The 24631-nt window shown below is 39.1% G+C and overlaps 1 protein-coding gene across 1 annotated transcript in view; it reads right to left on the bottom strand.

Annotated features, from left to right (window-relative positions):
- ABI3BP (ABI family member 3 binding protein) overlaps window positions 1–24631 on the bottom strand; it is a 146378-nt gene that overhangs the window by 76058 nt on the left and 45689 nt on the right. The window contains exons 7-17 of the mRNA XM_054163898.1: window positions 23344–23395; window positions 21969–22031; window positions 19972–20067; window positions 18249–18326; window positions 14049–14129; window positions 12631–12705; window positions 8574–8639; window positions 8009–8077; window positions 1803–1877; window positions 573–638; window positions 145–210 (exon numbers count right to left, since the gene is read on the bottom strand). Of these exons, the coding sequence (XP_054019873.1) occupies window positions 145–210; window positions 573–638; window positions 1803–1877; window positions 8009–8077; window positions 8574–8639; window positions 12631–12705; window positions 14049–14129; window positions 18249–18326; window positions 19972–20067; window positions 21969–22031; window positions 23344–23395 (787 nt within the window). The remainder of the gene's footprint in view (window positions 1–144; window positions 211–572; window positions 639–1802; window positions 1878–8008; window positions 8078–8573; window positions 8640–12630; window positions 12706–14048; window positions 14130–18248; window positions 18327–19971; window positions 20068–21968; window positions 22032–23343; window positions 23396–24631) is intronic.

Here is a 24631-nt window from a genome sequence, read left to right as displayed (position 1 = left end):
TGCTTCAGCAAGCCAAGCTGCACCAAAAAGTCTTCATACTCTCCATGGAAGATGACAAGGGTGCCAGGTGGATTGGGATGGGAGGTGTGATGGAGAGCAAGAGAGAGAGGAGGGAAGGAACCAAGAAGATGTTTTGCTAGTTACCCATCAGAGTTTGCTGGGTGGTCAGGGGGGAAGCAGTGGTGGACTTCCGCCTTGGTCTTCGAGTAGCTAAGATCAAAGACACAAAACCCCTTCAGGTCCTCAGACAGGCTGTTGTCACCTGGCTGGTGTCAAGACAGAACTACAAACACAGAGATGTGGCCCCACTCATGGCAGGCTTCCATGTCCCAGCATCACTCCCCACAGGAGTATGATGCTCTCATTCGACTGGTGATGGAAGAATTCAACCACATGAAAGCCCAGCAAACGCAACAGGAAGCCTGCAAATGCAGTGATTTCTAAAATGGAGAGACCAACCACATCATGGACACACTTCTCAGGACATCAGAACATTCGAGGACAGGCTGATGGCTGCAGAGAAAAACATTGCCCAGGTGATCATCAGAGGAAGGGAATCCCTGGCTATTTACCCTTCACAGGCCTCTTGGTTTCCACTGAAGCAGTTGAGGTGGGCTCCGGGTGCAGTCTCTGGGTTGCTACGGTCAGACAGGAAAATGATCTTGAGATACACACACACTGAGTCTTGTCACAGCAGTACAAACAACCCTGGTTCACAACACTTGAAGGGTCTCTATGTAGGCGAATACATCCCTTCTGCTGCCAATACCTTGTGTCTCAGTGACCCAATCTGCAGGAGTTTATCCTGCAGTAGTTGCAACTAATACAACCCTCACAGAAACTCCATAGATAAGTGATGCTCTATCAGCACAAAAATGGCTACATGGCCTCATTGCTAAAGCACTCAAGTTTGCTTGAAAGATGCTTAAAAAACATGAAAGAAATATGGCCTATTTCTGCAGGCAGAGAGTTCTTCATGTTGCAAACCCTCACAACTAATTAACATTGGAGGACGAGTTGTAAGGAATCAAAGTTGCCTGATTCTTTACATCAAGAGAGGAGGCTGTAAGAGTTCTGAGAGAACAAGCTGCAGAGAGCAGTAGAGTCACACTTGACTACGTGACAAAAGCCTTTCATCTAAGGAAGATAGTTTGATTTGACTGGAATGACCCTGGAACCAACAGAGTTCTCAACTTTAAAAGGACACAAAAATATTGCATTTGTGCAGAGGCAGGGTAACTGTCAGCACCACCCATGGAGCAGTAATAGCTGCATAATGTTTGTGTTTAGTGTGAATTCTGTGACAGAGAAGAGCCAAGGCTTTTCTCAGTTTATGTGGGATGAGAAACTTAAAGAACACTGACCAAAGGTTAGCAATTAACAGGGGTTTGCTGTAATAAACTAATCTCCAGATGACAAAGAATGTTAACAATCATTTAGTCACATCTGCTTCGCTGTTGTGACATTCCTTCCCTTGAGGATAATTGTGATGCTGACACTCCCAAAATCAACAGAGTTCAACAACTTCCTCTCATCTGCTGTGTTCTGCCCCACTCTTCCTCCCCACTACCCTTCAGTAATACCAAAGTACCCTGAGAGAACCAGATCCCATTAAGATCATTCAACTGAGACTAGAATGGCTGGACACTGGCAACTATTACAAATAACACAAGACCTCCAAGTATAAATGAGAGACTACTGCAAGCAGCATTAAAAAGCCAGGAGAAATAGCAAACATTGAAATAGTGCTACTTAGGCATCAAGAAAGATCAAGAATTGGAAATAAAACAAATGCCATTTACCAGTCTCTTGCTCTGGCATAACTGCAGATGTAGAGGTTTGGGGAGTTGAAGTAACATGAAGAAAATCATGTGATGCTGAAAGAAAAATGGTGGCTTATTATTTGGAATGTACAAGAACCATCACACCACAGCATCATCTGCAATTAGGGATGGGATGGGTTAGTGTCCAAATAACAATGAACTGAAGATACATCAAAATGCTTCCTGAAGAAGGAGAAAAATAAACCCAGAAAGCTGTTAATAGGCAAAGATGTGTAAAACCACACAAGCATGCTGTAAAAATTGAAATGGAATGCAACAAAGAGAATAGGAAAACATTTCCATGAGTTTAGAAGCACTGTCAGGCTGTAAAGGCTCAAGAACGCTGGGTATAGAGGGGCACAGAGAAAGCAAATTCATGAGATGATGATATTGAAATATAGCCAATTAAAAAAAATGTGCAAAAATAGAAGAATGAAGAAATGATCCAGATAACATTACCAGATAAGGAAAGAGATAAAGAAGTCCTTAACACAGCCAAATATTTATGTTCTATTATAATACAAATATTTGATTTCCACATTGTAAAATCAAGAAAGCAAAGTCAAACCCTTGAAGAAATGCAACACGAGAAACGGAGCTTCCCTTGAAAAGACCCTCAAGTGCATAACATATCAAGACTGCTGCAAGACCTCAGAAGTAGAGTGGAGCAGAATACTCCCACTTCCAGGTTATGAGAATGTAAAGGTGTGGGCAGATGCTTCCAGCCTCCTAGAGAGTCAGTACTGAAGCAACTGATGGCGACACCCTTGGACCAGGAAATCCTAGTGGGCAGCTGAACTGCAGTGCTGTCCTCTTGTGCCAGCCCAGAGGGAGTTTGTCTGCTACAAAAGCTGTTGGCTTTGAACATGTCAGGAGGAAGGAAGACAAGGTACCAAAACATAAAGAAGCAGGAGAAAGGTAGCTAAAGGCAAGGTGAGATGATGTATTCTCTGTGCAAGCTGTTCCTCAGTCCTCACAGGAACGCTCATCAGCAATGGAAAAAGCATGGGATCAAACAACAGGACCACAGAACCGTGGTGGTGAGTGCTTCAGCAAGCCAAGCTGCACCAAAAAGTCTTCATACTCTCCACGGAAGATGACAAGGGTGCCAGGTGGATTGGGATGGGAGGTGTGATGGAGAGCAAGAGAGAGAGGAGGGAAGGAACCAAGAAGATATTTGGCTAGTTACCCATCAGAGTTTGCTGGGTGGTCAGGGGGGAAGCAGTGGTGGACTTCCGCCTTGGTCTTCGAGTAGCTAAGATCAAAGACAAAAATCCCCTTCAGGTCCTCAGACAGGCTGTTGTCACCTGGCTGGTGTCAAGACAGAACTACAAACACAGAGATGTGGCCCCACTCATGGCAGGCTTCCATGTCTCAGCATCACTCCCCACAGGAGTATGATGCTCTCATTCAACTGGTGATGGAAGAAATAGACACATGAAAGCCCAGCAAATGCAACAGGAAGCCTGCAAATGCAGTGATTTCTAAAATGGAGAGACCAACCACATCATGGACACACTTCTCAGGACATCAGAACATTCGAGGACAGGCTGATGGCTGCAGAGAAAAACATTGCCCAGGTGATCATCAGAGGAAGTGAATCCCTGGCTATTTACCCTTCACAGGCCTCTTGGTTTCCACTGAAGCAGCTGAGGTGGGCTCCGGGTGCAGTCTCTGGGTTGCTACAGTCAGACAGGGAAATGATCTTGAGATACACGCACACTGAGTCTTGTCACAGCAGTACAAGCAACCCTGGTTCACAACCCTTGAGGGGTCTCTATGTAGGCGAATACATCCCTTCTGCTGCCAATACCTTGTGTGTCAGTGACCAAATCTGCAGGAAATTGTCTTTCAAGCGGGAGTTATGTGAGCCTACTCTGGATTCAAAATTCATGTTCTGATTCCATGTTTTTACTATAATTAAGCAATTTTGGAATTATACAAGTGAGAAATCTCATTCCCTGGCACTAATAATGTGCAGAGACTGTGTGAAGGAATGTCTGGATGTAAGTGATTCCATGATTCTCTGCAGAGACCACAGGCAATTTTTCTGCAGAATTCTTGTATGTCTTTGATCTCTCACACTTGTACATCTCACCCTGCCATTGTATGCTGAAGAAGAAGTAGTTTCAATAAAGTGGCTTCCTCTTACTCTCTAAACTCAGGTGTGCACAGAGAAAAGACACAACCTAAGACACAAACCTGTGTAAAATCTAGCCTGGGTGTACTCATTCAATTCAATTCAATTCAATTCAATTCAATTCAAATCTAGTCTAGTCTAGTTTAGTCTAGTCTAGTCTATTCTCGCTGCAACAGACACAGCTAATCTTTCTATCTCCTCTCACACTTTTACAGAGAGCGAGTCACAATCACCTCTCCACTTAGTAAATCATTGTTGAGTCTTTACAGAGACTGCTTAGATATCATGAGACCTACAATGAAGAGAGTTCATTATTACCAGCTATGATTGGTGGCATTTCTGGCATGCTAGATGCTGTGGGACCTGAAGGAAGTGGCTTCCTTTCTCCTAAATCTGAAAAGATAATCTTGTGTGAAAAGGCTTAGTTGCCCCAGCTGCTTATGGATACCACAGAACTCAGCAGACAAACGTTTGCATTGTTAAAATAGAAGCAGAAGGAAATTTGCTTGCAAATGAGCTTGGCATTAATGTGTCTCATGAACTGTAAGGCTGGTGTGGAAGTCAGTGTGGAAACCATGTGGTTCAGTTCTCAATAATTATGGGAATTCTTATTAGTACTTAATATACTTAGCACATTATGAATTGCATGTGCATGGAGTAAGTCAGCACTTTTTGACCTAGGAAGGAGTCAGCCAATATAAATCTAGTCAGTCCCTTCCAGAAACATTACACAGAAATATATGCCAAGTGCTCCGTTCCCTCTCACAGTTAAGCACAGTTCTCTCAGCACATGAAAAAAAAGAAATATCTCTGAAACTGGGAAAGGCAAGGTCCATATCTGAGAACCTCAATAATGAGAAACCCAAACCCAGCCAAGTAAGGGTAATGACCCTATACATTCCTTTCACCTACAAAGATGAATGATGAATGATGAATGCAGATGAGAATCTAGTTAATGGCAGGAATAAATGCCATGAATTATGGGGATGGTGACAAGGAAAGCAACAGAAAGGTTCCAAAAATAGCAGCAAGTATAAAATGAAAAGAAAATCTTTACAACTACATGAAGCCATCTTATCAATTTTACCCATTGCTGTTTCTAACAACTGAGGTTCTGTAGTAATTATAGGCCTGGATATTTCCAACTCAGTAGTATCTCCTGCTGCAGGGAAAAAAAAATCATATTAAAAATAGTAAATATCCCTGAGAAATATCTTCATGTAAACAAAGTAAGAAGGAAGATTTGAGGGAGATAAATTTTACCTTCACTGCTCTTCAGAGTATTATTTTTTATTAGTATTTATTAATAAAATTAACCTGGCTTTCCCCCCCCCCCCCCCACTAAGTATTTTAGATAGCTTCACTAACTACTTAGCTGAAGATGTTTTTCTAGTCTTCCCAGGTGTGTAAGTGTCCACAAAGTGTGTGGAAAAACAATATGTATATATAGTTTTACAAGCACTTGCCTTTAATACTACCTGAAAAAAAACCACCCCAAACTCTACAACTCACACTGTTTCTTACAATGAAGTTTAGAATTCTTCAGAAAAGTTAGGGAGAAAATTAGATTTCATAATATTAAAGTCTCTTGGTATCACTTGATTAAGTCACTTAGCTCTCTGCAGTTTCTCAATTTTGGCCAATTATTTTTCATTCAGATTTGGACCCAAGTATCCCATAAACCAGAATGAACTAACTTGCTTTAAAATAATTGATGGGAGTAAGAGAATTTGTAGAAGAGTGTGGCAAGGCTGAATGCTTGAAGACTGTGTTGGGATGCCAAGAAAGAGCATGTCACACAGCAGAGAATTTAAGAAGCTACAGCTGCACTGCTGAAAGTTTTGGGCAATGAACCTCTTTCTTTTTCCCTCCACCACATGCTACCTCTTCCCCATACACATAATTCACAGAATCACAGAATGGTAGGGGTTGGAAGGAGCCACTAAAACTTCACAGATTCATAGAATCATAGAATGCTTCAGGTTGGAAGGGACCTTAAAGATCATCTCATTCCAACCCCTTTGCCATGGGCAGGGACACCTTCCACTGCACCATGCAACCTGACCTTGAACACTTCCAGGGAAGGGGCATCCACAACCTCCCTGGGCAATCTGTTCCAGTGTCTCATTACCCTCACTCTGAAGAATTTCTCTCTAATACCTGGTATGAATCTACCCCTTATTAGAGCAGGATCACTTAGAACTTGTTCATGTTCAAACCATACTTTAAAAATGTAAATCATCCTCAAGTATCAGAGGTTACAGGAGAAACACCTCCAAAGTTGTAACTGAAAGTACAGTTTAGTTAGAAAGGTCTGGCCTGAGATGCAGGGGCTTTCTTATTTTAAGAAAATACATAGGAAAAATCAATGCCAAAAAGTATATGAACACTGAAAAATAAAAGTAAGAGAGAAGGAAAACAGTCTTATCACTGAAAAGTGTCTTATCTTGCTTGACTGTTACAGTCTTAAACCTTTGCAGAATTTGACTGCTTCCCTGGCATACCCATTTGATATACTGCAGTGTTCAGACTCTGCAAACTAGCTGCAGTTTTGGTTTAAACCTCTGCTGTGCCCGATCCCAGGGATAAGGATTTGAAAAACTAACAGAAAGGACAACACTCAATGCAAGCAGTATGGCACAACTATCTGAAATCATCAACGTGGAAGCAGTAAACTTCTCAGTACGATTCAGCCAAAGGGCACGTTTCTGAAATAACACTCCTGTAATTTACCAGTGTCTGTTTTTTCTGAAGCTGTAAAAGTTTGGGGAGTAGAAGTAACATGGAGAAAGTCATGTGAGGCTGGAAAATAAACACAAAAAAAAAATCATGCTGTATTGTTTTGAAGTGACAAAGACCATCATGCAACAGCATCATATTATTTCATGAGCCGAAAAAGCCCCTAGGTAACATTTAACAGATAATGTTCTGCAGGAAGGTAAACTGAAATGTACAATAACCAACTGAGTATGACTTGAAAACAGTTTTGAAGACAGTTTCAAAATCAGACATTAACATTACCATACATAAAATCACAGAATCATAGAATCACAGAATGCACTGTGTTGGACATAACGCAACCAATGACCAAACTGTTGGCACAATTACACGAAAGAGTTGAACTATGGAGTTAAAAAGAAGAAACACAGTACCAATCAAAGGAGGGCAAATGACAAACAAAAATTCATAAATGGAGGATCTATGGATTTTTTTTTTTGTCCAGAATTGCAAGGATCAAGAAGTTGGATATCCAAGTGTGGAAACTGGAGATGGAAAAAAGATGACAAAGCAGAAACTCTACCAAATAAAACATGGAAAGTGTATTTTGATTGCATTGTGAATGGCTGATGGTTGCAATCAATCTCCCCTTTAGTAGTGGATTGCCCTGAAAAATTAATTTCTTCCAAAACCACATGCATCAGGTTTTACAATATTGGCATATTAATGAAGTGAAAATTTTCCAACTGGCTCTCCTCTCACTATATTTTTCCCTCTTTTGCATAACTGTTGGTATCCCCAAATAAATAGTTAGCTCTTACAAACTCATGTATAAATTCATAGACATTTTGTTAGGACCAATTAGCCAGTGCCTGAATCTTCAATGACATGTTTTTATCATGCCATAGATCTGGGCACTTACAACTGTGTCTGTGCTTATACAGGAAGTCTAAAAGAAGAGCTACAGTTTCAAAAGCTGGAGGGATTTCTGCAGTTTCCATTAGGACTCTGAGTACTTCAGTAAATCAGGATATTCCACTTACAAAACTCAGGTGTGGGCAGGCCTATTTAACATGAGTGTTAACTGTAAGTCAGATTTAATTTAAAAGCTGAGAATTACATGCTGCAGCCAAATATGGAAAAATACTTAATCACCAATTCAGTATTTCATATAAAATACCAAAAATGAACTTGCTATTTAATACAGCACTTTCATACCTGCAGTTACTCTTTACTTATATGAAACTGAGCAAACTGGTTAATGAGAAGCATTATGTCTCCTCTGAAAATTCCTGTCAAGAGGACTAATCTTATGAGAAATCATTACCAGATCTGATTGGTTGCCCTTCTGTGGTACCAGGTGGTTTAGATCCTGAATCAACAAGCTGTGTTTCCTCTGAAAAAAGAATTTGAGCTTAAAATGTTTGAGAGACCTGTGACTTAATGGGTTAGCATCAAATGAAGGCTGTGCAATTCCAGATGCTGCTGCTGCAAAGCTAAGCAAGACTGCAGGCCTGACAGTGAGACGTGAGACAACTGTGCCGTGACAACAGGAGACAATGGCATGCAATGGCCTTCAAATTTGAGTTCCACATGCCCGAAAGAATTCATATCAGCAAAGAATTTCATCTTATTCAGTTTTCTGGGATGAAAGCTGAGCTATACAAAAAGAAATAAGCTAACAATGAGCTGTGACAACGCTGTCTTCAAGCAGTTTTTAAGCCAGTGATGAACAACAGTAAGAGAGCCGAGAATGTTGTGGGTGATAGGCAGCCTTCTGTGAGTACTGGTAGCCAAGATTCTAAAGCAGATGTTTAAATTACCATTTGCAGATTGATGTGATGTTAAGATAACAGAAAAAAAAATTATTATGGAACTAATCTGCTGATTACCCATCTCCATCTCTCTGGTTTCTGATGAAGGTAGAGATGTGGATTTCAAGGTTGGACTCTGAGTAGCTAAGAGCAAACATGAAAAGAATGTTATGATACCGAGACAGACACTCTCCTTGCAAGTGGTAAAAAAACTATCTAATTTTGACTGTAACTAGCAAATGTGGGTGTTGGTTTTTTGGGGTTTTTTTGGTGGTTTGTTGTTGTTGGTTGGTTGGTTTTTTAAAGTCTCTTCTTTCGATTCATTTTTGCCCCATTAAAACTTTGGCATACATTATCTAATCAGGCTGAATCCATATTACTTAAAGGGTTTTTCTTAGAATCACAGAATGCATCAGGTCAGAAGGGACCCTCTAAGGTGAGCAAGGACATCTTTAACTAGATCAGGCTGCTCAGGGACCTGTCAAATTTGACCTTGAAATATCTCCAGGGATGGAGGCTCCACAACATTTCCAGGCAACTCTATCGTCACAGCAAAGCAGCTACAACCCAAACAATGTATTCAATCATAGAATCATAGAATCAATCAGGTTGGAAAAGACCTCAAAGATCATCAAGTCCAACCTGTCACCCAAGAGCTCATGACTACTAAACCATGGCACCAAATGCCACGCCCAACCCCCTCTTGAACACCTCCAGGGATGGTGACTCCACCACCTCCCTGGGCAGCACATCCCAATGGCTAACAACTCTCTCTGGGAAGAACTTTCTCCTCACCATGAGCCTAAACTTCCCCCTCACAGCACTCACAGGTCTGTATAAGCTGGTTACTATTACATTATGTATAACTATTTTAAAAGGAGGAGTAATGGGAAAAGATGGAGGGGAAAAGAGCAGTACAATGAAGTCAGTGAAATGTTGTGAAGGTTAGTAAAAACACCTTTGATCTGTTATGCTGTAATGAATACTATTGCAAAGACCTTTCACTTCTGTCGCTTATTTCACTTACATCATGGATAACCTGAAGTTTGCTTTAATGAAAACAAGGAATGAAGGTAGAATTAGCCATTCTTATCTAAAGGCTGTCATGAAGGTGTTCTCACTATGTGAGAGTTTTGCATTACTATCCTGCTCCTAAGAAACAGAACATATTCAGTATTGTGCACAGGCCAGTGAGTACCACTCTTTCCAGTAAACTATTCTGCATGAGTCAGTTATGACTGTTTAGGTCACATTTGAAAGAGAATACTTCCATCTATATTTTTAACTGTTATACCAGAACTCAAAACGCTTGAAACTCCGAATAACATGAAACCAGCTAGGTACAGGGTTCATTTCTAATGTAGGCAATATGAATATAAGTTAAAAAAAAAATGAACAGACATTTATTTCATATCTTGGATCTGCTTTCCCATTTGCTTTCAATCAGATTATCACATTAACAAATATAATCTCATGTTACTGTCCTGATATAGCTGGCCTCAGCAGTTGGACCAGATGATCCTTGTAGGTCCTTTCCAGCTGGAAATGTTCTATTCTGTTTTGCATTTATGGAGAAGAAAATAATACCAACAAAAGCCACATGATTCACAGCTTTTGACAAAAGCTTCCATTGACCCATTTGCATCCAGTAAGAATGTAAGTGGTCTCCCAAAGGCATCAGAACATTGAAGGCATGTTAACAAAGCTGTCTTTTCAGAAAGGTTTGAATTCAAATTATACTGACCACACAGAATGTTTACAAAACAAAGGAGGTGTCTCTGTTTGGTAAAATTGAGATAGAAAAACACACACAAAAAGTCTTTAGGGAGCCAGGGCAGAATACAGGTCACGAGGCCACCTACACTTAAACTTCAGAAGTTTTGCTTTCTTTGCTGGTTTTATGACAGCAGATGATCAAGATAGTGCAGAGAAATGTCCTCTGTATGACCACCCCTCCACCCTGCTCTCAAAGAGTATCTTTGATTTCAGCATTGACTTCACAGGGAGAGCAGATGTTCCAGCAGATCCAGTGGCTAAGCCCAGCCTCACGTAATAAAATGTCACTTTTGCTAAGTGGAATTCTTTGGCAGAAATGGAACACATGAGAGCAAAATCAGAATAAGTATTTGAATGAAACATGCATTTTGCCTGATTTATTTTGCCTTATTATTTTATTTACTATATTATTATTTTACCTGTACTACTACTGGGATTAGGTTACTGTTCCTCAGCAGAAAACAAAAATACTTCCCATCCCTGAAAAAAAATCAGGTTTTCAAATACATTTAGAGCAAATAAGTTCTTAAATCATTGAATGTCTCCCTATCCAATGCTACCTCTAATGATTTAAGTGAACTTTTTTCACTACAGTGAAAACAAATAGGTGTCCCCATCCCTTCAAACATGTCAGGAAAAGAGCTGTCAAAAATTGTAGCAAAGGAAAAGGAAATCATGAAGATAATTTCCATGTTCTTGAGAATTTGGTTCAAATACACCTTTCAAGAATTAAGAGCTGTTTCTGGAAGTGATTTTAAAATCTGGCAGGCTTATTAAGTATGCTGTCTAAATAAGCCAGTGCTATTATATGCTAATTACTTGGCTAATACTTTATCAAATAGAAACCCATACTGATTCAAGATCATTCCAGTTAGTGAATGTGGTAGCTGTTTATACAGAGAACAGCAACAAGCAGTTGTTTTGGCAGAATGAGATATTTGTGACTAACATAATGTAGAGGAATATTGTACAAATGGAAAGGTTTTGAGAATGTGGTCAAGGAGTACAGCAATGGGAAGATAAGAGGTGTGGAGATGTCATGCCATAAACAGCTTGGTGATGGTCAGCTATAGAAGTTGCACACATGGAGCTGGACAAAAATTACTTCGGAGTAACAACAAGAACAAAGGAAGTGTCTACAAATAGCAGCACTTAAGATAAATTCAGATATAAGGTGTTTTTCAGTGAAAAGAAGAAAGGAATGAAGGAAGGAAGGAAGGAAGGAAAGAGGAAGAGGAAATCATCTATAAGAACATCATATTCCTCCCAGCACAGGTCTCTAGATGTTCATGACTTATTGAAATATCCCCATACATCACCAGCAAAAGCATGAAACAACAAAACTTAGGACCCAGCGGTATAGTAGAAGGATGAACAAACCCCAGGAAAAATGGTAGAACCTAGGAAGCCTGTGTGTTGTTACTGCTATTACTGAGACTTTGTCTCAGTAATAGAGACTAAGTACTCTACCTGCATTAATATTATTTGGTATACTGTGAGAGTTAAATCTTGACTAATGATGATTCTTGGATTAGTTAGACTGCTAATATTTCCATTACACTAACAATAAATTCTTGGCTTTATATACATATATACTCATAGACATATATGCAAATGTCTAGGCATGTATACATATGTGTAACATAGAATACCTACACATAACTTAGACAAATAAAGAAGGAAAAGGGGTATTTCTTCTTTGTCCATAAGATTTTGACCTTAACATAGGCAATACTATACTGAAAGTGTGCAGTGCCATACTTTCTCAAATATCAAGCCTTTCCAAAGTGTCCAAACAAGTAGAAAAGAATTAAACACCTAGGAATATTTAAACTACAACAATATCTACAAATTACTGCACTGTTTTAACCAAATAAACAAGTATCTGTCAAACTGCATGAAACCCCACCGAACTGATGCTGGCTGGAATAGTACTCCCAACTGTGAAATAGTCAGTCTCAGAAGCTTGTGAAGTACTTCCAAGAAAATTACAAATCTAAGAGCACAGATTTTAGCTGAGTATGCATTGCCATCATAATTTTCTAGGTAAAAGTTTGTCCATATAGCCTCATGATTTTTTCTTTCTTAGTTTGTTTCTAAAAGAAACATTCATCTGGACCATACTCTTATGACAATGAAGCAAAACCAGATATAGAATGAAAGAACAGATTTGTAAATTTTGTGAAAAGAAAGCTAATGGCTACTTTATTTTAGGTATAGACTAATACCATTGTAGCTGAAGCATTAAAACCTAATACCATTGTAGGTGAAACACTAAAACCTACTAGCCACAGAAACAACAAACTAATTAGATAATTTTCCACTGAGGGTTACTCAAATTTACAAAGAAAGTAATTACCAAGTTCTGTCAATGGACTTTTTGGAGCATCAAGGATTCTGGATCCAGAAGGAGGGGGCTGTATTTCATTAGTAGCTATGATAAAAGAAATAATCAAGGCTTTACTTGACTGAGAATATTATAAGACACAGTATGGATCTATATTTTGGTTTACAAGCCACTCACTTCTGAAATGAAGGGTATTTAATGAAAAGGGAAAATGCAGCAGTTACAACCTAGGGGAAAAAAAAAACCAAACACACCTTTGTCACTTAAAAAGATATGTGGAATGACTGAAATCAGCTTTGTCTTAATGGTAATATATACATCCATCAATCACAAGACTTTTCTAATGAACATCCATCCACAACTATGACAACATAGTCTGAAATTAAGGAGTGGCTAATTGTGATTAAATATAATATTTTAGTCTTTAAAAGCATTGCAAAACAGCTGGCAAGGCTGACTGTGTTTTACAAAAGTAATTAAAAGTTAGAATCGAAATTGGATGGACTGATGGCTCAGCTTCAGTAAATTCTGGGAATCTGCTTGCAACTGCAAATGAAGAGAAAAAAGAGGACATGACATTAACATGAATCAACAGGATTATGTAAAAATGTATTTATTGAGAAGCAGTAGACATCCTCTTCATGGGAAGGTCTCTATTTCAGTCCTGCAAATGCAGATGATTTTGTCATTTATCATACATCACCCTGCATGTATGCCATCTCTTCTTTAGAAAAATCTAATCAAAGCTCGTTTAATGTTTAATCCCACTGCCTGATGTTTAGATTTGTGATAAGAGTTTTGCATCGTTTGGAGACGAATATACAGGCACCAAAAGCAACATTCAGAATTCTGAGGGCAAGAGTAAGTAGATGTGGCTTTAAATTACAGAACTAACAATACTGCTACTTAGATCTGACATCCCATTCTGAGACATCTTTATGAGAGTATTGGTGGAGTTCTTTTTTCCCCTTCAGGAGGAATACAATTATATCATGTCACAGGCAATATAAAATATTCCTGTTGCAGCACTGTTGAGGCCATCTAAATGATCCTGTCAGAAGAAAATCAAGCAGGTAATCATTTCAGTTCCATCACTGAGGTTAATTTGACTGATGGACATTTTATGTGATGTCAGTCACACAGATTGCACAGACAGAAGGCGTTACTTTGAAATATAGAATCAAAACGATCAGTCAAATCTGTTAGTAATGATCCTAGGTATAACAGCCACAGCTCAGCCAGAGCCAGAAGCACCCTGCTTTACATTTCCTGAGTGAGCTGCTGGAAACAGAAAAGGAATTGGAAATTTTTAATCAGCATTTCCTTTGGAGTCAACACATAGGGGATGCAGTAACTAGTAGAAAAGTTCTGCTGGAGGCAAAAAGAGCAATTAAAGTACACGGGAAGTAATAAGCAGCAAAATTAGTTACCCAGTATGCTTTGAGTTTGCACCAATTCAGGTCTAGGCGTTGATTTAAACTCCTCAGGTCCATGTTTTTTCTGATCCTGAGCTAGAAAAAAAAAAAAAAGCTTTATTTAATTTAAAATCTCTCTGAGGTGTGTGTTTGTTTGTGTGTTTGTTTGTTTTTTCCCAAGCTACTGTGAAAATCCCGCCGCTTCTCTTAGCACTATTTTATGCCACCCCATTAATTTCTGCAGCAGCTTGACCCCATCATGATCAATATGTATTTTTTTGTTCTCAGATTTAAGGTCTACACAATGTTTTGCATTTATTTTGTTGCAGTTTCACATGATGGAAGGAACAATCTCACACCTTATACTCCAGGGGCCATTAGAACAGTGGAAGAGAACTTGGGAGATATGGTAACAAAGGAATTGCTTCTACTAAGCTGTGACCCCAGTTTGGATTCAGAGGTGGCACTTTTCATTTCAAGCCTATTCACCATTTCACAAATCTACTGTCATAAATATTTTGGTACAATCCTTAACATAAAGAAATAACCTGTTCTTCTTTTGTAAACTACTTCTTCCATGTCATAGAGAAATGTGGTGGAGTCACCATCATTGGAGGTGTTCAGGAGGAGACTTGATAGGGTGCTTGGTTGCATGGTTTTAGTTGATTAGGTGGGTTGGATAATAGGTTGGACACGATGATCTTGAAGGTCTGTTCCAACCTGGTTTATTCTATTCTATTCTATTCTATTCTATTCTATTCCATTCCATTCCATTCCATTCCATTCCATTCCATTCCATTCCATTCCATTCCATTCCATTCCATTCTATACTGTATTCTACTCTAACCAATGGGTTAGAAGTAACTCTGTAAAGTTAATAAGAAGATTCACACTTTATTCAACTGAGAGGAAAAAAACATGCAGTGATAGTTTGAGGTATATTAGGCATAGTTTTAAAGTCTGAACGAATATTGAAGAAAGAAAAAGAAGCATAATGGGTTTGTGCTGCTGTGTTAAGAGTGAATTAGTCCTAAGTGGAAACCACTGTAACAAACCTGGCAAAAACAAAGCATGAAAGAGCTTACTAACCAGTGTTTCCGTAAGAAGTGCATGCCAAGGGAGGGAAAGGCTGAAATTAAGATAATGATGGGATACCTGGCTGACACATGCACAAAAAAAGTTACTAAACCACCTCATAACACAAAACACACCCTTTGACAAAGACCCACTGGAGTACAAGAGCAGCTCAGCTCATGGAGCCTTTCAGAGAGCACATTTGCTGAAATGCCTCAAACTCCTCTTCCCAGCTTGCATGACTGATGACACAACAGCTGCTTCAGCACACAGCTTCTCTTGAATCAGCATTCTGCTGCCACTTCTGGCACCGGTCCTTAAACGTTTAGCAGCAAGCATTTGCTATGTCTTACACAAAGAATCCAGTATGTTTTTCAAACAGGGAAGATCCAAAGGAAATATAATGAGGTAGAACCCATTAACTTCTTTAATTATGGCTGTATGTTGGCCTGTGGCTCAAATGCAACCTTTGAAAAAGGTCAGTCCTCAGGCCATAGAATTATAGAATGTAACCTTTAGAAGGGACCCTTGAAGGTCATCTTGTCCAACTCCCCTGCAATAAGCACCAGATAAAGTTGCTCAGGGCCCCATCAAGTCTGACCTTTAATATCTCCAGGGATGGGGCATCTACCACCTCTGGGCAACCTGTTCCAGTGTCCCACCACCCTCATTATGAAGAACTACCTCCTAATATCCAGCCTAAATCTACCCTGCTCTAATTTAGAATCATTGCTGCTCATCCTAACGCTACAAGTCCTTCTAAATAGACCCTTCCCAGCCTTCCTATAGGTCCCCTTCAGATTTTGAAATGCTGCTCTAAGGTCTCCATGGAAACTGATCTTCTCCAGGCTGCATAATCCCAACTCTTCCAGGCTGTCATCATAGGAGGGGTGCCCTCCTCTGGACCTGCTGCAGATGACCAGGTCCATGTCCTGCTCTCTTACTTAAGTTCTTATCTTCATCCAGGATCTCTTGTGTCATTTAATTGTGAAAGTCTGGTTCAGATGCTTAAGCATTCAGGTAATTTTTGCATATGCAATCACTAGACAGAAATTACACTCTAAGATTTTTTTTTCTCTTACAGGAGTGATTAATTGTCCTGTTTACTGCCACTTTCTCCCTTTTTTCCCCCCTTTAACTGAAATACTTTAACCACAATGAACACAATCATTAATGTAAACAGTGTGATGTACATTAATGTGAGACACTGGTGTAACCAGCAAAGAATGACTGGAAGGTACAGTCACCACAGAAAAAGAGACATGGAAGTAAAACCACAGAGAAAGCATGAAGTGGAAGGTGAACATGATGCTAAATGTTTCAGTGTGCTAGCAATAAGAATATGTTTAGTTGTAACTTGCCAACTATTATCATGTATAATCAAACACACTATCCACCTTCATTCCATGAATCATCCTCATTGGGTGGGTATTAATCATTGGACTCTTTCTGGTAGCTCCTTGCCTCTCTTGAACTGGGTAGCCCAGAACTGGACACAATACCCCAGATGTGGTCTCACCAGGGCAGAGTAGAGAGGGAGAACCTCCCTTGACCTGGAGGTCACACTCTTCCTAATGAACACCAGGATACTACTGGTCTTCTTGACCACAAGGGCACATTGCTGTCCCATGGATAATTCAGTGCCCACCAGGACTTCAAGGCCCTTCTCCATGGAGCAGCTTTCCAGAAGCTCAGCCCCTAATCTGTAATGATATCTTGGATATACTTAAGGAGTAAAATAAACCCAGTCATGTTTAATGGCAGTATTTGTGTGAATCCCATGATGTCAAAGGAAGAATGTGATATGCCATTTCAGCCTGCCAAGAAATACTTCACAGGGGGAATAATGTCAGCAAGATCATATAATATGACCAAACTAAACCAAAGCAAACATTCACTTCACTGTTTCCTCAAGTTCTTTTTCCATTTTTAAGTCTTGCCACTGTTCAAGCCTCCTTTCTCCCTTTCAGCAAAGATAGCAGAAGCCAACTCTTGTCTCTAATGACAGTGGAATCAAGATTTCAGTCTCATTTATAAGATACAATCCAGACTTGAGAGAATTAAGACAGATGTATGCCAACTTTAAGCAACTCCAAAATGTATGTTGATAACGTGGGTGGAAAGTCACTCTTCATCATTTAACTCTAAACAACTTAGTTGGCTTCAACCTTTTTAGCCTTCAAATTGGAAATGTAAATTGTAGGGTTATACTTTTCATATAGCTTTGATAGTCTGTCTGTGTTCCACTGATCTCTTTCCTAAGCAAATGTAAGCACTATGTCTTGTGAGCTTTAAAATTCTACTTCCTATTTTTTAACAGTTTGTGAAATTAGCACCTGAGTATGTCCTTCTAAAAAAAGATATATTTTTCAGTCAAAAGTAGTTGACAAAAACCTTTAAATATACAAGGTAACATACATTTCACAGATAATAGTGAATATGTCTCTAGGATCAAATTTTGTAGTCCCTTCCCATGTATGTGAGCACTCCCTGTTTACTTTAACAGGATTAGTAAGTCCATGGAATGGAATGGAATGGAATGGAATGGAATGGAATGGAATAGAGTAGAATAGAATAGAATAGAATAGAATAGACCAGGTTGGAAGAGATCATCACATCCAACCTATCATCCAACACCACCTAATCAACTAAACCATGCAAACAAGCACCCTATCAAGTCTCCTCCTGAACACCTCCAATGATGGTGACTCCACCACCTCCCCAGGCAGCACATTCCAATGGGCAATCACTCTCTCTGTGTAGAATTTCTTCCTAACATCCAGTCTGAGCCTCCCCTGGCACAGCTTGAGACTGTGTCCTATTGTTCTGGAATGTGTCCAGAGAAGGTGGTGAGGCGTTTGGGGCACAATTTCAAGGTATCCAGTGCCCCACAAAAATATAGTTCTAAATCTATATGGTTTCATAAACCTAACAGTTGTAACATCTGACACTTTTCTCCAAAATCAGATGCAAATTTTTATCCACATCTACCACTCAGAGCTACTAATTCAGCTCCATTATTCTCATTTTCCAACTACAGCCTCTAAGCGCAGATTAAGCAACGCAAAGATGGGTTTGATTTTGGTTTATATATGTGGCAAAGATATTCTACAGAGTTTCTAAACCCAAAATTTTCATTACCTGGGAGGGACTGTGGAGAGATTTCTTGAACTTCTGGTGTTTTGGATTCAGCAGGCCATACTTGAGTTTCATTCTTAGCTAAAGACACAAAGGCATAAGAGAGTAATTGCAAAGCTGTATCTGCTTTGTTCTAGTTCAGATTTATTTCTGTCCCACTTCAGCTTGCCAAAATAAGCTAACATGAATGCATATGGGAAACTGAATACCTTTAGGAATCAATGAACTTCCACTGCACAAACAGTACCAGCATCTGCCTAGCAAAATTAAGTGCTCATTAAAAGATTCCTAAAAAATAAAGTTTACAGCAAAAAGTTTAATGCCTTTGCTTTCACAGTGCAAAACCAGCTTTCAGTGGTTTTCATTTGTCCATCATTTGAGCATGAACAACAAAGAAAGCTTTTCAAACTTCAAACATGCAGTATAGTGTTGTATGAGAATAGTCTCATGAAGTTTCAAATACAATGGAACTGTCAACTTGGTTATGTCCTTATTTTCTCTGTGTTACTTCTAACAATTACAGTTATGTGTTGATAGTCTGTTCCAACAGATATAAAGATACTCCAGCATAGGGAATTTCCCTATATATAGGGAAAATTAATCCATTTTGACTTGAATAGTACACCTGGGGTTTATTCTTTTGTCCACAGAGGATTCAGGTAATGTGTTTTGTCTTGTTTTAGGGTTTTTTGGTTGGTAGGTTTTTTTTTGCTTTGCTTTGCTTGTTTGGTTTTCCTGGGGGATGTGTGGGGGGTGTGTGTGTGTGTGTGTGTGTAATCTTTTCCCCTGGACTATTGTACTTAAAAAGAAAACTTAGTAGGTTTATGACAAATGCTTAATCCAAACACATCCTTGCTCAAAAATATTCAAATTTAGTTGTACTTTCACACATCCACAATATCTTAACAGGAACAAGCACTGCAGTTTTCTCATTGCAAAGCAAGCCGTAGCCAGCAATGGAGCAACAGAATAAATTTAAACAAAGCAGAAATAAGAAAGGCAAAAATATGATCCAGTTGTTTGGAGTTGAAGTTAAGTATCAAGAGTAGCTAAGCCAAAAGTCAACAGATCCAGAACTCTACTCAAGGGATCTGTGAAAGATGCCCTGGGGGAATTATTAAGGTTTTTAAACAGAGCTGCATTTCCCATGATTGCGTTATTCACAGATGATACACTGGTTTACAGATCTTGAACAAAAATATCAACTTATCTTTTTCCTGAAGTTTTCTGTATTCACAAGATACACAGGAAGACTGTACTGGAACTTTCTTATTTCTGACTCTTCCCCACACCCCCCCCCCCCCCCTAGATTTAATTACAGATAATACAGAAAATCTGTACATGAAATAACTTCTCACATATACTCAAGCCAGAACTCCTAACTAAAAACTAAACTCCCATTTTAAAAGGAATATATTAAAGTATAAAATCTATGACTAAAGCAAGTTACATTGTAAAACACAACAAAACTCCTGAAGTCCATGAAAGTGTTTTCCTTCCTTTCCTCTATGGATAAAAGATAATGTATATTCTTTTAAATGGCTGCAAAATACCTCAAAAACCTGTTCAGATGTTTTAAAATCAAAGAATTTCTATGAACCCTTGTAAGTCCAAGCTAACCATTAATTAGACAGCAGAAGGTAAAAGAGATGCATGAATACATGATCTCACATCACTATGCTTCTGATACTGCTCACAAACACAAGCTTAGTTCATTTCTGCTTACCCAGTTTTTTCCTGGATGCTTGAGGTATATCATCAATTGTCAGGAGAGGAGGAAGTTTCTGCTGAGTTTCATTGAGACCTGGAACAATAAGGTGCACTGCAGAGAAAGAAGCGTGCCATTAATTCCAGAAGAGATGAAAAATACAGAATCAATATGCAGTGAAACTAGGAGGGGCATCAACAAAACCTCCACTCTGGACTTCTGGAGGGTGGGCTTTGACTTATTTAGGGAACTAACTCAGAGAGTACCTTGGGAAATAGCCCTTAAAAACAAAGGGGTCCAGGAAAGCTGGACCTACTTCAAGAAAGAAATCTTGGAAGGCTCAGGAACAGGGTGTCCCAATGTGCCAGAAGATGAGCTGCTGTGGTAGATGGACAGCCTGGATGGGCAATAAGCTTCTGAATGAATGAAAGGGAAAAAAGGGGTGTATCACCTTTGGTAACCCAGGAAATGTTTAAGGATGTTGCTAGGTCTTGTAGGAAAAAAAATAGAGGCAAAAGCCCATTTAGAACTTAGACTGGTCACTTCTGTGAAGGACAATAAAATATGTTTATAAATATATTAATGGCAAGAGGAGGAGCAAGGACAACCTCCACTCCTTATTGGACATGGAGGGGAAAACTGTAACTAAAGATGAGGAAAAGGCAGAGGTATTTAACACCTCCTTTTCCTCAATTTTCAATAGCAGGATAGGTTGTCCTTAGAACAATTGGCCTCCTGAGCTGGCAGCTGGAGTCAGGGAGCAGTATAGTCACCCTGTAATCCAAGAGGAAGCAGTTAGAGACCTGCTTAGCCACTTGGATCCCCACAAGTCCATGGGACCAGATGGGATCCCATTGGAATGGGCTGCCCAGGGAGGTGGTGGGGTTGATGTGCCTGGAGGTGTTTAGGAAAAGACTAGATGAGGCACTTAGTGCCATGGTCTAGTTGATTAGTTAGGGTTGGGTGATTGGTTGGACTTGATGATTTTGTAGGTCTCTTCCAACCTGGTTGATTCTGTGTGTGATTCTGGCTTCTGAGATTTGTAAACAATTGCTACTGAACCACTGGGAATTTATTTTGAGTATTTGGGAAATTACTTAGTTCTAGTCAGCAGTTATCACTCCCATTTGGTGCTATTTACACTTTATAACAGTCACTATATCATCATCATTTCAAGAATAATCATAGCTGAAAAAGGATTCAATACTGGAGCATACAACCCTGGAGTACTACAGTATCACAGGTACTGGGACATTCGGAATGGTGGTTCAAAAAGATTCCACACCAAACATAGTCAGTAATTTGTTTGATTCAAATTCATACATTAACGCTCACACAAAGCAAACTTATGTCAAAGTTAGGTAATTATATAAAGTATTTCTAATACATAAAGGACTAACCACCTTCTTGAATCCAGTTCACAAGGTACATGTTACAGTGAACCTTTCCTCTCCATTTTGGGCAGACCAGTAGTTCACTATACTAAGCCTGTTTTTATGTTCTAAGCCAGTATTATGTATCCTTATAGGTCAAACAAGAAAAGAAAGCATGACACTGAATGTCTTGAGGGAAAGAGTTTAGCCCCAACATCAAATATCAAGGTCTAATTGCAAGGAAGGTTATCATATATATCACTATAAACAAATATACTGGTGCAGGTTTGGGCCTGTAGATGGTTGTCTTATCATGCTTCCTTCAAAAAGACCCAAAATCAAAAGCAAAAGCAGCAATTCTTCATCTTAATAAGATTTTTACCATAGAACTTTAATTGAAGTATGAAAAGACTTCAGTGACAGTATCTTTAAAATACAATGATTCTAATAACTCTAGGCTACATCATCCTCGAACAAGCTGTACCACCTTAAAAGGTGCCACATACTGCCTGAACCAGCTGCAAGGGAAGAAGGGAAGAAGTACTCAGATCAAGAAAATTAAAGCTGGTTACATGATTTTAATTTTCAGCCAAAGATGAAGGAATAAATAAATAAATCATAAATAAATTAAGTTCTAGTCACCTAATATTGCTCCTGGCAGGGAAGAACTGTCTGCAGTTTTTGACTGTGTCCGATTTTGAATGACTGTGGAGAGAACACAGAAATATTAGAAAATAATAGAAAAAAAACCTTGAACAAAAGACAAAATCATACCTGAGGCAAGCTTCAGCATCCCCAAATTGTTCCCTCAACTTACTAATTGGAGATGAGGACACCATCTCAGTCTTTTCTGTATTTGCTTTCGGTTTAAGGGACTGCAAACTGCATTTCCTCTACATCATCTCTTAATTGTGCATCTCCTTCCCCTAGCACAGTAGCTTTATATCCTTGGTGAAAAATTACATTCTATACTTATGTTAATATAGGGTCAGTCCCAGACCATCTCACATTCACAAGTCTTCCACAAAATATGCATATGAAGTAAATGCCAGTACAGTCATATTTTAATGGCAACTACAGCGTTTTGCTTTCAAAGCACCCTGCAGTGTTTCCCTATTCCTGAACTGTGAACTATCTCCAAAGACTACTTGCTTGCTTGGGTTTTGTTACTTAAAAACATAAAGAGTACCATTTCATTTTAGCAAGTTTTATTCTGCAGCCCATTTTCTATCATCTGTCTTTAAGTTGTTAATTTTCAAAGATTACACTACTATACTGTCTCTCACTACAAGAGAGAAACAAGCAGTTCTAAAAGCACAATGATTATAGAGGGATAGAAACATATGGAATGGTTTGGGTTGGAATTGACCTTAAAGACCATCTAGTTCTAACCTCCTCGCCATGGGCAGGTACACCTTCCACTGGATCATGTTGCTCCAACCTGGCTTTGAACATGTCCAGGGAGGGGGCATCGACAGTCTCCCTGGGCAACCTGTTTCAGTGTCTCACCACCCTCACTGTAAAGAATTTCTTTCTAATACCCATTCTTAATCTACCCTCCTCAAGATCTCTCTCCACTCACCAGGGAAAGGAACAGGAGGGAGTCTAAGTCAATGATTCAGCTGAAGATACCCACAAGAAAGTTTCTTAGCATGAAACTTACCTGTACTGCTGCCCTTCATGCCTGCCTTATCCAGTTATGCCCAGCTGGGAGACCAATACACCCAGACAATCCAGCTGACAAGGAATGCATACTAGCAAAAATCAGAGCTGACTGGTATTCATTCAATAACTCAACTAAGATGCTGTTTATAATGCAGTGTAATAGCTCATTTTATTAACATAGATAGAAACAGCTTAATAGTGCTTTTAATTAAAGGACATGATCATCTGTAGGGCTCTACTCATTCCAAAATGAAACTTCCATGACATTCACATGAGCCAGAATTTCTCTTTGTTTTAATTTTAAGTTGCTCTTGCAGAGCATAAGAATCAATTAAAGAAAATGCAAATTTACCTTGTTTGATTATTGTGACTGGGACCAACTTCTTATTATCACGCAGTGTAAGCTGAGAGAAGAGGGAGGGAGGGGAAAAAAAAAAAAAAAAAAAAAAAGCCTTGGGATAATTGCCAGAATAGTAATTGAACTTAGTAACAAAAGCAGAGGGCTCTCATCCAACACCACGCCTGCCCCAAGTTACCACTGGATGTGGCTCTGGCCCTACTCACTGAAGGTTACGCTGTTGCTTCAGTTCCCATGGGCTAGTGGAGTAATACTGCATTTTTATTTCCCTTTTTTTTTTTTTCAGCCTGAGAAGTTTTGCTTCATAAAAACCCCAGTATCTGAAAGCTTAGGATTTCCCAATATTGTGGGTTTTTTTTCTTTCTTTTAAGAATCTTTGAGCAGTCACTGGGATGCAGTCCAAAAGCTAAGAAAAGCTGAAATTAAACTATCGCAAAACATCTCAAATAGACACAGTTACAAATTTGATCACAGGTTAGAATTGCATTCTGGGGGATCCTTCATTTAGAACACAAACTGTTCCAGAACTATTGGTATGTTATCTGCATTTTTGGGTGCATCATCTGCTTCAAGTATCACAGTATCACCAAAGTTGGAAGAGACCTCACAGATCATCAAGTCCAACCAAGTAGACTAAACCAGAGACATTTTGTTTGGTCAAATTGTTTCTGAAGGATCATTGGCCATCCACCCATGTTCTTCTCAAATTTTTATGCTGAATCATTGGACTTCTCTGCTGCTCACTTTTCTATGAGCCAGATTACTTTTTCTGCCTAAGTGGGGATCTTTTTCAGCATTTTATTACCACAAAAACATAGAACACATGAATGGACCACGTTTATTCAAAGGAACAAACCAGCTCATCCCAAAGATTGCAAATCAGTATTCACTAGCAGATGTGAAAGCTTAATAGGAGATGAGAGGACGTAGACTGTAACACCAGCAATATAAAAATTCTGCATACAATAAGAGTGGAATTACTAAATGTCGTTATGTCTGTGCTACAAGAAAGTAAATAACTCACACAAGTACCTTTCTTTGGTAAATGTACAGCATTAAAGTCAGAATCAGTAGATGTTCATCTACTTCCTGTGAAAGAACTCTTGCATGAAAATTCAGCATTTGATGACAAAGCTTTAATTGTTTACTCAAAGAGAGCTGTAGTCTGATCAATCCTGTTTATTGTTTTTAAGCTTTAAAAGCAATGGCTGAGTACACATCAAACACATAGAAAAATCTAAGAAGATGAAGGAAGGCAAATCTCAACAAGACAGTACTTTTA

The sequence above is a fragment of the Dryobates pubescens genome, chromosome 8, assembly GCF_014839835.1.
Source record: "Dryobates pubescens isolate bDryPub1 chromosome 8, bDryPub1.pri, whole genome shotgun sequence".
Lineage (NCBI taxonomy): Eukaryota > Metazoa > Chordata > Aves > Piciformes > Picidae > Dryobates > Dryobates pubescens.
Note: the sequence above shows the minus strand (reverse complement) of the source record. Positions and strands in the feature narration are given on the sequence as shown.